The sequence below is a fragment of the Acromyrmex echinatior genome, chromosome 14, assembly GCF_024713525.1.
Source record: "Acromyrmex echinatior isolate Ae372 chromosome 14, ASM2471352v2, whole genome shotgun sequence".
Lineage (NCBI taxonomy): Eukaryota > Metazoa > Arthropoda > Insecta > Hymenoptera > Formicidae > Acromyrmex > Acromyrmex echinatior.
Window position 1 is genome coordinate 5080221 of NC_141865.1, and position 18900 is coordinate 5099120.

The 18900-nt window shown below is 26.7% G+C and overlaps 1 protein-coding gene across 1 annotated transcript in view; it reads left to right on the plus strand.

Annotated features, from left to right (window-relative positions):
* LOC105148634 (neuropeptide CCHamide-2 receptor) overlaps nt 1-18900 on the plus strand; it is a 34891-nt gene that overhangs the window by 13787 nt on the left and 2204 nt on the right. The window contains exons 2-6 of the mRNA XM_011060461.2: nt 15119-15349; nt 15996-16144; nt 17108-17307; nt 17876-18054; nt 18184-18398. Coding sequence (XP_011058763.2) covers nt 15119-15349; nt 15996-16144; nt 17108-17307; nt 17876-18054; nt 18184-18398 — 974 coding nt within the window. The remainder of the gene's footprint in view (nt 1-15118; nt 15350-15995; nt 16145-17107; nt 17308-17875; nt 18055-18183; nt 18399-18900) is intronic.

An 18900-nucleotide genomic window follows, 5' to 3' on the forward strand; every position in this document is an offset into this window, starting at 1 on the left:
ACGCGGGTCAATATTTTTCCAGGTCTCTCGCTGAAACCTCTCGAAGTTGTGCAAATTGTCGAAGGAGATTTTCGTTAAGGCGAGACGACCGTGACCGAATTATTTTTATCTTTTGGTTACTATCTGCCAACTGATGGCTTTTAATTTTACTCCGTCTGCGAGAATTAAATGCTAACTCGACACGTTAGCAAGTAACGGAGAGAAATGTAAGGAGAAGTTATAGGCAACTGGATGTGGGTAACGGGATAGAGTAAAATACGGCGACAATGCTTAGCGATGATTATTCGCTTCTACATCTCCTTTGATCGAGGGACATCGGGAAGTTCCTTGATTACGCCTGTGCGCTATTTTCGTGAAACATTGTGCTCTCCAAGGGATTATCTGTATCTTTATACATATTTATATCCATCTCTTTGAGCTATTAATTCTATCTTTTTTCAAGCACGTTCGTTAAGTCTTTCGTAAGGTTAGAAATTTATATTGGAGATGCTATCACGTTTAACGTATACTTTTTCTGGAAATATGAAACGCGGTGTGTGAAATTATGAACTGCAACAAGAGTATGAGATAATGGCATATATGATATTATTTTTTTATAATCTTTATAATTTAACAACTTTTATATATTTTCTTTTTCCGGATAACATTCATTTTCCGAATATGCTTCAATATTTTTATTATAATGTCTTTTGATGTGTATTATTTCCGAACTCATTGGTCTACAGATTTTGTAGAAAGATTCCACTGCAACGATATTTTTTATAAGTATACGATTAAAACATATTCTCTCGCTTCTATTGATTTTCTTCAATTTAAGCACTCTATATAGTTATCAACGTATTGTGTTCAGATTTAATATTCGTATTAAATAGCTTCCAAAGCTATAGACTATATAGTGATTATATTTTGAGATTATTATATTACCGGACACATAAATTTTAAAAATATAATATCACTGTTAATTAATTCTTTTGCGTATAATACCCTCAATTAATCTTTCACCATTTTTCTCTAGAATCAGTTACATCGTGGAACGATATGCCATGAAATGCTATTGTAATGCTTGTCTAGGGATGCTGGAACACGCGACAACGACATGAAAAAAAAGATCAGAAAAAAGAGATATTGTAGAGAATACATCAAAGTAATTTTATATAAATTTTGGAAAAAGAATTTCAAAGCATACAAGCTCATACAACACAGTTCTCCAAGAAATGTCCTGGACGTAGGTTGTGCTATCGATATCCTTAGGCTATTCTTTGAAGAACTGTATTGCGTGGGAGCGTTTTTTCACATTATCTGCTCGCTTTTAAAATTAGGTTACACTAACTATGTCAGACAATGTTGTCTTATTATATTATGAACAATTATTTTAACAAAAATTAATTTAATAGACGTTTAGATTATGTACCGAGTGCGTAAGATATTATTTTAATATGTATTGTCTACCGTAATGTAATTTAATATGCACAGAATACTCATAACATATTGAAATATTCATTATATTTTTTCTCGATATTTCTTATCTCACTTAAATGTTAATTGCGTGTGACGGTGAATTAAATCAGGATAGTAAATATATACAAACTAAAAGCGCAAAACAATTTTCCACAAATAAACGGTAATAAAATATCTATAAATAGAAACCTCTTTTTATCTTCAAGTTAAAGATAAGCTAAAAATAATTTCAAAAGTCTTTATCTATTTGTCTTAAAGATGGAAATGGAAGACTTCCTTCCATCTTCAATTAACAAGAATCACAAACAATGTCATCACACATGAACAATATTTTTCACAGAATATAAGTGAAAGATAAGCTGAATATAATTTAAAATGTTTTTGTCTGTTTATCTTAAAGACGGAAATGAAAATAATTTTCTTATGATAAAGTTTATTCAATGATAAAGTTTTATCATTATCACTTATAATTTCCATTTGTAAAACTTATTAATCTCTAGTAACTTTGTTTCTATTAATTTTAATGTTGCTGGCGAATTTTGCATGTAATAAATTTTAAATGCTATTACATAGAGAAATTAAGAAAATTGAAATCTAGATATCAAATAGAATAAAATGGCTGTGTAATCGTCAGCAAGATATATAAAAAACTCTGTTTTGTAATATATGAGATATTTAATCATTCATAAATTTTTATTACTTTTGTCTGGCTTCATCCTAAGTATATATGTTGTATATGTAGGAATTGCACATGCTATTATATATTATAATTTATACACATAGACAATTTATCATTGAATAATTTTTAAAAATAAATTTTTAAAAATAAAATTATTTTTGTGTAAAAGTAAAATTTTGTAGAACAATTATTGTCAGAATAGAAGATAATTGAACACTGCACGATACTTCTGTATCTTGTTTTATATTTAGACACATCTAGTAATGTAGTAATCTGAATAAACACGACTAATATGATATTTTCAATCGATCGCGAGTTATATTTGTAGTTTACTATTCTTAAACATCGAAAAAATATACATTTTCGATCGAAAAATCACACATTTTCGATTTATAAAAATTTTATTGATATATTTTTATATCTTATTAAAAGATTATTAAAAAAAAACATTTTTATATTTTATTAAATAAAGTTGTGAGAATTTGTAAAGATAATAAGGCCAAGTAAATAATGGCATTTTAAAAGAAATCAGAAATTTTAGAAATCATGAATATTTTTATATTATTTGTATGCTTCTCAAAATTGATAAAAATAATCATATTTTGCTGTACAAACAGTTGCTTGAAAACGTTAGGCAATGAAGCCGACCTTTTTAGAGAGGAACTTTTCGTAGTCATCTTCTAAAAGAAAATCTTATGATCAAATTTACATTCATAAATTTAAAACAATTTTAGTTGTTTTAAATATTTTTATAAAATCTTTATGTAAAAATGATTTATGATTTTACATAATTCGTAAAGTAAGAGTGATCGAGCAATCTTACATCTAGTATTTAAAGATAATCATTGAAAATTCGAGTATATTATGTCAAGTACAATATAAAAAAACATACATTTTCGTTGATTGGCGTTTGAGTTTATGTTTAAATAATGAAGTATGCGCTCTAGAAGATATTCTTTTTAAAATATACTAGATGACAAAATTAGCATCTTAGAGAAATTCAATCTCAAGAGAAATTCAACGAAACGGGGCAAGACTGACAAGAAGACTTGCCACAGCGAGAACAGTTCGACTGTTCTCGTGTATCTTTTACATTTTCTTGAGGCATTGAACAACTCGCATAATTTAAACATGATGTTGCATACATTGCTTGTAGCGATTAAATAAAATATAGGATTTATGCACAAAATACTATTGTCAGCTTTTAAAGAACATTTATTATTAATATTAAATAATATTAAAAACTTTATTACGATTTCTATAGTATATACTAGCTATATGAAAACACGGTTAGATTATTGTAAGATCATTTCTTCTGAATTCAGAAAAATTATACAATGCAACATCTATTATCTCATTTAAATTGCGAGATATTCTACCTGTAATAAATATTAATGCGCTACTGTATAGTGTATGCTACATCCGTGCAAGAACGTGTAATGTGTATTTCATCCCATCGTCTTACATATATTATACGTGCTCTATGCACTATGCATCATGTACAAAATTAATAATCGATACATTATGTTGACATAATGTGACCAATGGATGTCTCGTGATTGTTGTTCTGTGGTAAAGAAATAAACGTTGATTTTCTGTCAAGAGTTTTCATATAAGCAACATCATGGTCGAACATACAGAGCTTTCATTTCTTTCTTTTAATAATTCACTACCGTAGCTTTCCAGTAATACGTTCTTTTAGCAATCTGCTCTACTTTATTTGTTTGTACGTATTCTTTTAAACTTATCTGAAATAAATTGTTTTGTTTTGTTCACGCTTCTTGCTGTCACTTTATTTGTATCATGTACTTTTTATCTCTTCCAACTCTTCAAAAACTAGTCTGATATAATGAAACCGTAAAGAATTTCTTCTACCACTTTACATCAAGTGATATTATAGTATACACAATTTATAAGTTATTTTTTTCTCAATTATACATTCAGCAACTGAATGTACTTCTTTCTTTACTTTATGTAATATTTGAATATTTCTAAATATATATGTTATGTATCTCCTTTAACGTCTTTATCGTTTTTTCAAAGTAGGAAATAGAAATTTCATGAAAGATGAAGATTCGGACAGTCATTGTATTCTCTAGGTTATTGTAAAAATAGTTTTTGAGAAATATTCGCTTGAGCGTTTATCTTTTTCATGCTAAACATTAATCTTCTTGTTATGGCTCTTTGTGTAAGATTCTTTTAACTGAAGGCTATTATTTAAAAACTAATAAAATCAACAACAATATATGTATTCAACAACAATGTGTAATCAATCAGTTTGACAATTGCATTTTTGTATTTTTGAACAAATGATTTTTATTACTCATCAAATTCGAACATTTGATCGACCTCAGAAAAATTGCATATAAAAGAAATGTGAAGAATATTTTTAGATTCACAACTAATTGCGTGATAATTAATAAAGCGGCTTCTAATAGAATATGGAATTTGAGATCCTTTTCGCATCGATTACTTCGACGAGTGTTCACAATTGTGGATTAATGTGGAACGTGACATCATTGGGTATTTTTCGCGATAGGCGGTACAAAATTATATTGGGGATATATAAAAGTTTCTATCGCTCACGTATTTAGCATTACGGATAAAATATTAAAGTGAAAATTACGATATATATTTTTGCTTCATGGTATTAATGTTGGGCAACCTACATAAAGGGTTACATGATAAATTATATTAATATAATCATCTTTTTTTTTCGTTCCATATAGCATAATCATTTTTAGTTCGTGTGAAAATGGAAATCGATATAAGGCACATGTCAAAGTCCTATCAAATTTTTATTTTTTTCGTTACATATAACATGGCCTTTCTAGCACACGGTTTTGCAAGTTGGAAAAGTGCGAAAATTTGTCGATAACTTTATTCGTCCAAGAGCAGACACTTTTTTATAGCACTATCTATCTTTTATCTAAAAGGTGACAAAAAATAATAGATAATACCGGAAAACTTTTCGACTAATTATATTGTATTATGGTAAGAGATTGGTGAGAGATATTAATGGAAAAAATTATTTTAATTATAAAATAGAAACTTTTACATACCTCTAGATAAATTTAAATATAAATTGCACTATATGTCGATTATTCGGACACATTTATGTTATTTGCCATCCAAAATATGTATAATAAATTACAATACATTTTCTGCTTTTATTAGCTCTATATTCCAAACATGTTTTCTATAATGCACGCAAAAAGTAATTCAAAAATATCATGATGAAAGAGCTGTCAGCAGCGATAGCAAGAAGACATCTTTGAGAAACATTGTTTTTCTTTAAATATATTTGATACTTGACGTAAACGATGAAAAACTGTGAGAAAATAATCGTATGAAAATAATACTATGCAATCTGTTACAAATAAAAAATAGGAAATTGGTCAAATGTTGTTAATTTATATCTGCTGTGGATATTAAAATTAAATTAGAATCATTCAGGTGCAATTCATCAATACTGATGTTAGCTTTATCAATTGTGACTCGATAAAAAAATCTTCATTTTTTGGAACTTCTATTCTGAAAAATTCTTACTAATAAACGATCGGGAATGCATGGAAATATAAAAGACAATCTTTTAGCTTTTTTTTTTATTACACGTCAGAACCAAAAATATAGTTTTTACCAATATAGCACGAAATACATATTTTATCATCAATTGAGCAAATCTAATATTCAAAAAGCAAAAAGCAACATCGTCAATGTCGTCACGTACTTTTGCCTCGACGTTTCCAGGTTTCCGTTGCATAACCATTTTTGAACTGTTTATGAATTCATAGCTCACCTTCTCGAACCCATTGCCCGCCGAAACTTTGTTCGCTCTTTTATTCACCGTTCATCGGTGCGATCGTGTGAATAGGTTATGCAAATTTCCATATCATTTCAATTCGCTAAAATATGTAGAATAAAATTGTAAGTTGTATCTTTTGAGTTGCAATTTCGCGTAGTCATGCAAAATTCTTCGCTAACATATGCAGAAGAAGCAATGTGCATAAAGAAGGAATGTATGACATATATATCAAATCGTATGACAAATGTGCTAAAAGCTATGCACTTCTCAAGAGCATTCTTTTGTTTCTGTACGTACTTATTCACAGTAGATAAATATTGTATATCATAAATTTACGTAAACGATGATAAATAGTAAGTTAGTCTAATACTGTCGTAATGTTCATTTTAGAATGCTTATTACGTTACGATAAAAGCGATATGACAAAGATATTAAATGCTAAGAATTGTTGCAGTTGTGGCAACTTAATTACTTGTTGTAGCAACTTAATACTTCAAAATATCAAAATATGCTTCACATCAGAGTATCGATCTCTGAAGTGTAATTATTTGTATCAATTATGCCCGAAATTTCAAAGTTTATAACCAGTACGTAGTAATTTTTGATGTAATATTTACTTGTTGACACTTAGAATCGTCAATCTGCAATTTCATTATAATTTCATAGCTTAAAATCAACTATTATAAAATCGATAAGTGATACACAAATTAAACTACAAAAATTTGTAATAAATAGAACGATATTAACTGTAATTTTATCTTTTGTCAAATTAAAAGGTTCTTAAAGGTATTAGGTTTCTATCTTGAAAGAGATATACTATCATAAGATATATTAACGTTTGATTGATTAACTAGCTTTTATACTTCTAAACGGATACTATCAATCATCGTATACTTGGTTAAATAAATAATGTAAGAGATAGTCGATAGATGAAGTTAATGACAAGTTAATGACCCAGAGCTTTTAATGTAGATTACGATAAATAGCGATTAATTACGAGCGAATAATATTGATTGTAATATTATGAAAGTGAAATGATTAAAAGTGTCGTCAAGCATATGAATAATGTAAGTGGAATTGTATTTAGCTTTATAAAAACATGGAAGTCAATTTATTTGTAAAAGGATCAAGAAGTATATATCCAGAACTTTCTGTAAAAGCAATACATGATAAATCGACAAAACTTTATGGAGTTTCAAATGGCGTCATGTTTCGTAAGAAAAATTTTGCACAATATTTCACACTTCCGTGAAATATTGAGTTACTATATATTATATAACTGAAGTCATACAAATGTAAATTTTTTTGTAGTATACATAATACGCTTGCATTTTCTTAATAGGAAAATACAACATCTATATAAAAATGAAATCTTAAAGCGCGCAGATACTATAATAATAAACTTTAAAAATATAGGAACACGCATTATTTTTTATTAGGTGTTGGAATTAATTCGTAGCGTTTTTTAATGAAAGAATGTTATTTATTTCACATGAGCATTAAAAAATACATTAATGAAAGTACTTCCCATCACTTGTAAAACGCTACGAATTAATTCCAACACCTAATAAATAAAAATATCTGTGATTAAAATTATGACTGTTTTAAAGTTATGTTGTACTGTTGATGATAGAAATGTAAAGAATGTGTGTCACAATTGCACACAATTGCTATGACATTGATATGAGCAATGATATGAATAAAAACTGTAAAATCAATAATCAATAACTCTTTTCTTAAATATAAAATATATAGAGATAAAAGAATCCAATGTCCTTACTTTTATCGATAAATGTGCACACGTAGTATATAATTTATGTTATATATATTATATAATATCAAAAATAAACGCTCACATTTTTCGATAAAAGTGAAATATGAATACGGACCAAAATATATGTGCAGCGAAAAAAATAAAAAATCAATAAAAATCTACATAAAATCATTAAAAGAAAGAAATACAGAAAGCAGCATCTTTTATTTCTTTATTGTAAAATTATATTAAATGTTATTCTTATCACATTTCCAAATAAATATTAATTGTAAAATAGCGATTACTTTCAAAAGAGAGATATAATCTTTTATTTAATATATTTTTAATATAAATAAAAAGTAGATATTAAATATAAATATTTAATAATATATATAAATAAAAAGTAGAGATTTTATACTGTAAGAGATATAATACTATTAGATAAAATATATTACTATAATAGATATTAGGTGTTGGAATTAATTCGTAGCGTTTTTTAATGAAAGAATGTTATTTATTTCACATGAGCATTAAAAAATACATTAATGAAAGTACTTCCCATCACTTGTAAAACGCTACGAATTAATTCCAACACCTAATACAATAAAAAATTATATACTATATGATATACTCATCTGCTGTAAAAGTTTTATAATGTTGTGATGCATAAATATTTATAAATATTTATAGTTTATAAATACTTTCATGTCATAAATATTTTTGACATACATAAATAGAATTATAAGAGGCATGAGATAAATAAAATATTTATAATAAATTCAAAAGAAAAATAATAAAATAATATAGAAATAAATTACTGATCTGCTTATATTACTTATGGGTGTATAATCATTTGTGCAAACATATTTTAATTTTTTTATTCTTAGATTATTTATTAACTTAAAATTCATTATTTTGTAGGTTCATATCGAATAATCATAATTCTTACATGTAATTGATTAGTCATTAAAATAATATATTATGATAAATTCCAGAAATTTCTTTCCGTTTTTTTTAAAATAAGTTTATCTATAATTTTAAACAAAATGTGTACATACAACTGCACAATCTATAAAATGTTTTTAATACAGATTTTGTTAAATGTAACTTTTGGTTAACGCAATTAGGCGAATATCGATCGTGTCATAATTATAATTTGAAATCCTTTAACATTTGTTAACTAATAGCAAATGGCAAACACTGCGTCATGAAAGTAAAATTTAATTGTAATATGGCCTATATTATCGTGATCGATTTCTAATTTGCTTCACTGCCATACCTATCTCCATACGTGGATAAATAAGATATTTCCCTTTTAAAATGGCACAAATGAAATATTGAATCCCTTTCTAAAGAGGATACGTGACATCGATTATATTTGGATTTGACTTAAATATATCATTATTTAATATTTATCATCTTCAAAAGAACAATTTATCTGGAATTTACGTCAGCTTTATAAATTCGGTTACAGAAACAGCTTCAATAATACAGGTATAAAGTGATAAATATATACCTTTATCTCATTTCATTTCAAGAATAATTTGCTCCAATATCAATTTTCGTACTTTTTATGCTTTGATGTTACACGTTAATAAACTGTGATACATAAATTTTATTTATGTCGAACATGCGATAAATTCGCAGATATTTATACATATCAAGTTACAATGTCAACATTGAAATTTCATTTCTACAGTATGCAATGCTATAGATGCAGCGTAAATTTGGATGGCACGTCAAAATTTACGTTAAACTTTGTAAACAAAACGCATTCTTCCCGAGGTAAAATCGATGAGAATTATGTTTCATTCAAAATTACCGTGGAAATTGAAATTGAGAATATGCCAAGAATGTCGAATGCTACGGAAGTGAAGTGAATTAATTTTCGAAAGCGACAAATCGTTAAATCACGCGATTGCGTTTAGCTCCGACTAAACGAAATCGATATTTCGTTATTACTTTTGACTTCACTTAAAAAGATACAATTTCAATGCTAGAAGAGCAAAATGAAAAAATATCTTTAATACATTTAAAAAATATATATAAAAAATATATTTATTATAATTACCTTTTGTATGTTACATTGTAGATGCATATGTATGTGCATATAGCTTTTTAGTAAAATAATTTAATACATTCAGCTAACAATTAAAAAAATAATCTAATTTATATACAAATTAATGTAATAAATAACAAACAAATACATATAACAAACTTGTAATTATTATTAATTTGTAATAAGCTTACTGTTTATAAGAATTATTCTGAAATTGTATTTACAATTATTTTACAATCAGAGAAAAATTAAAATTCAAGAATTTAATAGTACAGATGGTAAGCTTTTCTAAATTTTATTACAGACTTGTTATCGGTTTTATCGGATCTGTCTGCAATCTTCGATTTTCCACACACAGTGGAAATCTTCATGAATTGAGCAAAATAAATGCAAGGTTCTTACTTTGTGAAGTCTTCCGTCAATTGGAAAAGTTATGTCGTTCCGTCGAAGTCAAATAAAATTCCTCATTGGATTTCAAGTAACTGTCTACATCGTGATGACATAATGACGTTAACTTTTGATGATGATTAAATGAAGTATAGGTATAACGTGAAAAAAAGTTTAAGCTTACCTTAAAATAGATATTTTTAAGAAGTATAAATATTATAATATGTCTATTTGTATTTACTAATTATCAAAATGACTGTACGCTTTTGTCTTTTTAGTACTCAGTTCAATTTCTTTTGTTGTGTACGTTTGATTAGCATTATCAATTGATTGTCCACGATCAATTAATACAAACATGATTAAATTGACCTAGAAAGAGTTATAATTTTTGACAGTATTCAGGCATTGAGGCATTTATGTGAAGAAGTAACATCAACTAATGTGAACTTGCGACTACTTTGAAATTCTGAAAGACATAGTTTTACGGAGAGTTCATACTTAGGTCTGAATCATAGATGTGTTTAAATAAATGACTATGAATCCATTGATGCATAAATGCTTTGAAACTTTCTTTTTATAATCAATTAGTCTCTTTCTTTTAATTGGTTAATAAAATGATTTGAACCATTTGTAGCATCAAGTGGATTGCATTCTATATATTAATAATAGCGTTCGATTAACAAGTATTCGTAGTTATCTTTTAATCAAATCAAAAAAGCCGCGAGAATGATGAGTCATATATAAACGATGTAAAGTTATTAATAAAACAATAATAAGATATTAATGCATAGTAAGTTCTTTAGAATAAAATAGTACGTTTGGATTTATTTATGAGAAGAATATTGCTATTCTTTATTATAAATTTTAAAAATTTTAAATACATCCCTAGTGCATTTAATTTGTCTTTGAGTAATTTAAAAATATGAACAATATAATCGTATGGGCTTACAGAACGAATTAACTGATTAAAAAAGGAGCATTAAAGCCCTTTTGTATATCCGAAGAACTGCTTATAATTAGTATCACTCTATGGATAACAAATTTATACTAAAAGTTGTTATGTCACATAAATATCTATCGAGTTATTTCATAAAATAAAATGATATTCCATAAAAGTTTTTTAACCTTTTCCTTTCTAACATACTATTAATAACTATAAGTTTTTAAATTACAATCTTTTATAAAAATTAGTTATTAAAAACCTTACATCATTTAGACTTATCTGAAGTTATTTACGCTGTTCTATAAAATAAAAAAAAATGAGATAAATACTTAAAGATCTTGTTTATTAACAAAGAGGATTAAGAATTGTAACATAACAGCATATGTAACATAACATGATGCATCATTCTAATTCATTAATGTTTGTAAGACGTTAATTAAAGTGAGATGTAAATATTTGTACACGATGAAAGTAATAACTAAAGAGTATGTTAACGAAAACTGTGTACGTGAAGCATTTTCTTAGTGAGCTTTACTTAATGCATTTTCTTTAGGGAGAATAAACTGATTTAATATATCTACAATTATTTTCTGAATTAAAATCGGATGTTTTAGCGAAAAATCCCGTAATTGACAGTGCACAGGTTGATGTATTGCGTGTTACCACATAAACCGTATAAACCGCAACCGCATATGCTTGTTGCACGCAGTTACTGCTAAAATTAATAAACACGAAAATAGCTCGCGCTTTAATCCCGATGTATTTATCATGTAACGCATGTATTGAAATGTATTGAAATCAAATTTGCAATAGACTTTCGTAGCAGTAATTCGAACAAACTAGCAAAAATTGACCTTTTCGTTCCATTACACTATTAATTACATCCGGTAGATAACAATATTGATCCTACATCGTGCCGGTGAGATATATTGCGAACCACGTATTTTATACATGGATATTAAACGCTGCATTCTGCATGCCTTTTTAAATATGAATTTCTCATAGTACCTGATCTTGTGTCGTCGCAATCAACAATTATGATTAATCTTTAAGTTATATAATTAAGCTGTTTAATTATAGTTAATTTATTTTTGTTGTACACAATAATACAATGTTTATTGGCCACCATAATTAATTATTAATTTGGTTGTAGAATGATTGTGGAAGCTAACTAAATAATACGATATCAAAATACTCGAAATACTTTTACCGCTACATTTTGCTTGCATTTGTTATTGACGTATAACGCAACTTATATTGACAAATAACAGATAAATATCAACAAAAATTTTATTTAAAAAGTTCATAGAAATAATTTTTTAAATTATATAATATGTATTGCATATATTGTATCCTTTTAATTAAAAAGTTGTCCCCGAATATGTTGAAGAAATTTTGAAGTGTTTAAAATTTTAAATTTAATGCGGTTTTAATATTAAATTTTAAACATCCGAGTTCTCTCTTTGCTTGCGATTAAAGTGATACTTGACATTCACCAGTATGCGTTTTGAGTTTTGATGCAATTTTCTATTTATAACTGTACATGCGTATAAACAGTTTGGCGTAAAGAGTAGCACGAGGCTTCCATAAGTCTCATCATCAACCGATACTTTCATGTAATCTATCTGTCAGACGTATGAGCAAACTGAATATTTCAGCTGTGCTTCAATTGACAATTATACATATAATATAATTATATAAAACAGTTTGAGTTTAAATATAATAGTAAATAATGAAAATATATGTTCGACAATTTTCCATCAAATGGAAATTTATTAATATCTGCATACATACAGATAAAATAGGTAATAGATGGATTGGAATCTTCTTCTAAATGTGAATTATCTCGAGTCTTGCGTCTTTCGACGCAAAGAATTCAGTCGAAGAAATGAATAAAACATAATAGGACAAATACATCGCATGTTGTTTTACATTAAAATTAAATTTAGGCCAAAGTTTAAACTGTATTGGTTAAACAATATAATGTTCAACTTGTCTCTTGTGTATCTTTGAGCAATATATGCAACACCGATTTTAATGATTTGATTTTAGACTTGCCATTACATATAAGAAGTTTACTTTTATATACTCTTAGAACTTTCGAAACTTTCAAAAATATGTATAACTTAGTTATTCTATTACAAACTTATATAAGCTTAAGGTGGATTCTCCTGTGAAAGGTCGTTTACAAAATAGACTTTAGAAATTTAAGGAAAATACCACACAACCAATTTATTTAAAATTTATGTGGTCTATTTATCTACTTAAAAGATATAAAAATTATTTTTTAATTTAATTTGATCGATTCAATTTGTAATTATTAAACAAAAGTAATTTATATGTCCCAATGTGTTTGCGATAATATTACATTAAAAAATAGAAAATATAAATATTTGGAATGATATAATAGTTCAACAGCCATCGTTATCAACGTGATATTACAATTTTTAAATATCTGTAACTCTCTGTATCTCAAACGTCAGTCGATTTATTTGGAGAATAAGTCATTCACACGTAAAAATCGAAGTTGCAAATGAAGCGCTTCGCCCGATTGTGAGTTTAAGTGATTAGTGAAGCATTATTAATATATTCGATTACATGTAACACATTTTGAGTTGTTTTATGAGATTACATTTTTCCATATTCGTGTAAACATGATTTGTAATGCATACTAAAAGCTATTAAAATATGTACGAGGTCATATTAATGTGTATGTCTGTGTATACATACATAAACAAAAAAGGAATATTATCTTTAGAGAGAGAATAAATAATATACTTATATATTTATTTATTAATCGACTTAATCAATAGTGATATAAATTTATATTTATATTAGAATAACGTGTGTCTACGCATGCATATTAACAAGATCTATAAGAGATGTATAAGCCCATTACTGGAATAACATAATAAATAATATTGAAATATTTTACCATGCTGCATGTATCAATCGAGATTTTCCATTTAAATTGTTTCCCATTTCGTACTTTGTAATTTTAAAACTTTGAAATTTGACGATGAAACAATTTCAAACGTTGTATTATAAATTAGTGCTTACGGCCGATTAATGTAACTTTATAGTTTCATATAAAGAGTGAATAGAAATGTGGAGGAAAATATAGAAACGAATTAAATTTATCTCACTTTAGATTAAAAAACGTAATTATTAAAAAAAGAATTTCGCGAATAAGTTTTCTATTAAAAAAACTTTTTTATTCGAAAAATGTTCTCTATAAAATCGAATTTTTTTTTATTGTATTTTAAATATTTTTACATAATTTAAAAATTAAAAATTAAACTTTCATTGAATATTAATTTATGAAAAACATTCTGCTTATTAATTTATTTTATTCAGATTATCACTATAATATGTATGTCTATGGTATAATATATAATATGTATAATCTCTTTACAGCAAAATGGTTGTGCAGTTAAATAGCTGCAACATCGTTTCCAAAAATGTTGTCCTATTTTTGCTACTACAATTTTGTCATAATGTACTTGTACAATGTGTTTGTCATAATAACGTTGTGGCAGTGACTGTCATAGACAAAAATGCTGTAATTTAAGCTGAGACAACATTATCGCAGACGTTTTAAAGCTTTATGTGTTATTTGGATGATCTGTTTATATCGTTAAAAATTTTCATAATATAACTTGATGAGGTTGTAACCTTATCTTTAATCGTTTCTATCATTTTATCTGCAATAATGATATATCTAATCAATATGCAGTACTTAAAAATTATTTTTTTATATAGTTTCCTTTTTACTTGAACATATGATTTATGTTCAAGTACATCCCAGATAACATTTATGTTGCGTAAGATATCGAAAAGATTTCTTTTAGATGTCTAAAAGATATTTTAAAAGACGTCTTTTAGATATCTTATGCAATATGTTATCTGAGATATTTTTATGTTAATCTGCAATTTCGCTTCAACTTCATTTTTTTATATCAAGAGTGTCAACAAAAAAAGCAACAAAAATATTTCTTTCGTTAAAAGCAACAAAAATATTTTTTTTGTTACAGATGGAGATAACAGAAGATATTTTTAATATGAGCTCCGAAATGGATTATGAATATAAATATATACCGGTTGCTGAAAGAGTTGAGACTTATATTATACCCGTAATATTTTTATTAATTTTGATTGTAGGTGTAATAGGAAATGGTATTTTAATTCTTATTTTGCTATGTCATACCAGCATGAGAAATATACCAAATACATACGTGCTGTCTTTAGCTCTGGGCGATTTATTGGTAAGCATACAGCTTTGATTGCGCTTTCTTTATTTTTTGAATTTCTGTCTAATTCAAGAAGAGTAAAAATTATGTGAGATAAATAATCTTTAAATTTTAACGAAAAAGGAGCAAAACCACTGCACAAGTTGTTTTTTGTGATATTTAATATATTACAAAGGTTCTGATTTAACTTAGACGTTTTGGCCAATATTTGCCCATCTTCAGTAAATATACTTGTACAGTGGTTTTATGCTCCTTTTTCGTTAAATTTTATGATTAAAAATCACTTTTTTATTAATTATATAAATAATCTTTATTTTAAATATGAGCACAATCCATATATAAGAGAATAAAAATATGTGTATCTCTCAAAGATAAAAGTAAGAAAAATAAAAAAATATATTTTCTTAGGAATGAATTTTCCTGAAAAATAGATTTGTAATTAAAATATACATACATATTGTTATGTTTTATGCTTGAAACTTTCTATCCTCAAATAATTTTTACTTACAAGAAAAAAAGCCAATTTTTACTTACAAGAAAAAATATATTTATTCAGAAGGCAAAGGATATGTTTATAATTATCCTGATTTCCTTGGATAATTTATTATATTTTTTATAAAATATCACGTAAATCTCAAAAACAGATAATTCGTTGTTACAGGTGATTGTGACTTACATACCTTTCACATTATTTGTTTATGTACTTGATTCATGGCCATGGGGTTTAACTATCTGCAAATTATCTGAATACGCTAAGGATATTTCGATTGGTGTGTCGGTATTTACTTTAGCAGCTTTATCAGCCGAAAGGTAAATATGTGAACTAAGAGCTTTATCATGTCGTTTCAAATTCAATTAATTCAAGGAATTAAAGAAAATTTTACTTAGTTAGACGATACTACAAATATCCGTCGCTTAATTGAGAGACTAAAACTGAAAATTCAGTCATAATATATTCAAGCATTAAATCGAATTTTAAAACCAATTAACGCTTATTACACACGATTGGATCATCCGTATCCTGCGTACCTATTTCTCTTCTTTGAAATACTAGGAGCAATACTCTAAATAATGATCTCTAGGCTTTTCCTTTTTAATATTACAGCTTTATAAATACTTTCTAAAGATATTAAAGTAAAAATCACTTAACATTTCTTGTATACTTGTGAAAGTGATGAACCTGTACACGAAGAATCTATCGTGTGTAATAAAGGATCGGAAAATTATCATGTGTACTAAAGATTATAATGTATGCCGTGTAATGTATGCTCGTTTCAATGTGTGTGTGTGTGTAGAACAGATACGTGTTCAATGTGTACATGCAGAAACGTTACTGGATATTTATGCCAGATATAGTCAAGAGAGAAGTTGAATATTATACAATTATTAATTTTCAATAGAATATAGTTGTATAATAATGAATAACTATTAATTTTTATTAAAATTAAATATATTTTTTATCGGAATAATTTCAATTAACTTCTCAGTATTTTTTGTCATTTTAAATCTCCATCGGCACACAATATTTAAAAAATATTTTTTAAATAAATATTTATTAAATATTTTTACGTTAAGTAAATACTTAAACGCTTTAAAAACATTGTCTGCTAATTGGGGTTAAGTGAAAGATTGATTTAAGTAAAAATTGAGATATAACGATCTAGGATATGCAAATTAATTGTTGTTTGTATCTTGAATAATTTATCTTTGAAATAAGCAAGCTTCTGCTGCTTTTATGATATAATCTATTGCCGCATGCTCACGTTCTCATAGATATTGCGCCATCGTAAACCCTATTCGTCGCCACGTGGCGGGTTTAAGCGCAAAACCACTTACTGTTTTAACGGCATCCCTTATTTGGGTCTTAGCGATTGTCATAGCTATGCCCGCCGTGCTCTTCTCCGAAGTAACGTCTGTACCTGTATTAGGAAATCGCAGCATTTTAATCTGCAATCCTTTTCCTGAAGAATTTGGTAAGTCATGATACATTTCCTTTGAACACAAAATTAGGAATACATAAATGAATATGTAAATTGTAAAATAATGAAATTTTAATCAGTTTATACGATAATATTATTTTTACTAATTAAAAAAAATTTAAAATTTTTTTTAGATACGAACAAAATATATTTATTATAATGACAAAAGATTAATTTATTAATCATATTATATTAATTTATTTATTTATAAAATATTTGCATTTTTATATATAATCTACTGTGAATAAGAGATTAAATATATCGTTATTATTGCCGACATCCGCTCTTATTGATTTATCTTTCATAAAAAATTAATAACTTTTGCATTTTTATCTTTTCTGAGAATTAAATATTTCTCCTAATTAGAGCCTTTATTTATTATATTCGGAACTTAAATATTATTACACAGTATTTTATTTTAATACAGTATTTTATTTAAATCATTGAACAATATAAAAACTAAATTAGGTACACTAAAAAAATATATATAAATTTTATAAAACGCTTTGTGAAGTAATCGCGTACAGATAAATACTACATTATATGTGCTTTTACATTACAGGACAAATTTATCGAAAGAGTATGGTAATGTTCAAATTTTTAGCATATTACTTGATACCATTGTGCGTGATAGCTATTTTCTATTTGAGCATGACATGGCATCTAACATTGTCTACTAGAAATATGCCATGCGAACTTCCCGGTTCTGATCTTCACGAACAGATAAAGGCGCGCAAAAGGGTATATAAAAATATACTTCTTAAAGTTTCAAAGTATTAAAATCATGCTTCATACCTTTAAATAATTTTTAAGATTCATTTATCTCTTATTGGACGCGTATTAATGATTTCGTTTGTTATTGCAATTTAGGTGGGCAAAATGGTAGTGTGTTTTATAATCATTTTTGTGATTTGTTTTCTACCATATCATATTTATGTGCTCTGGTTCCATTTTAATCCAACGGCCATGGACGATTTTAATTCTTACTGGAACACCTTTAGAATATTTGGTTTCTGCCTCAGTTTCATCAATAGCTGTGTTAATCCCATTGCTCTCTACTTAATTAGCCGCACGTTTCGTCAAAAGTAAGTGTGTATAATATTTTTTTATTTGTAAATAAAAAATTTCTATATTGATCAGAAAGAAACCGGTTAATTTTAATTAATAATACTTTTAATTAATAATACTTTTATTTCAATAATAATAAATTTTATTATAATAATAATCACGATTAAAAAGTGACATAAAATTTTATTATATAACAGTTAAGAAACAAAATTTACACAGTATATATTATGCAAAACTTACATTAGTATATTAATCTTACAATTTTCAATTCTGAAGTAATCTCATTAGCTAAACCCAATTTATGTTCACAAAAGAATATATAATATTTTTTTCATCATTGCAATACTTGGTAAGAACTCGTCAAAATGCAAATCCTTCCGCAAACTTTTGTACGGGAAGATTGTTTACACATTTTCTACTTATCAGCATAACTTTTTTCTGTTCGTAAAATTATATATATATGATCTTTATGTGTGTGTGTGTGTGTGTGTGTGTGTGTGTGTGTGTGTGTGTGTGTGT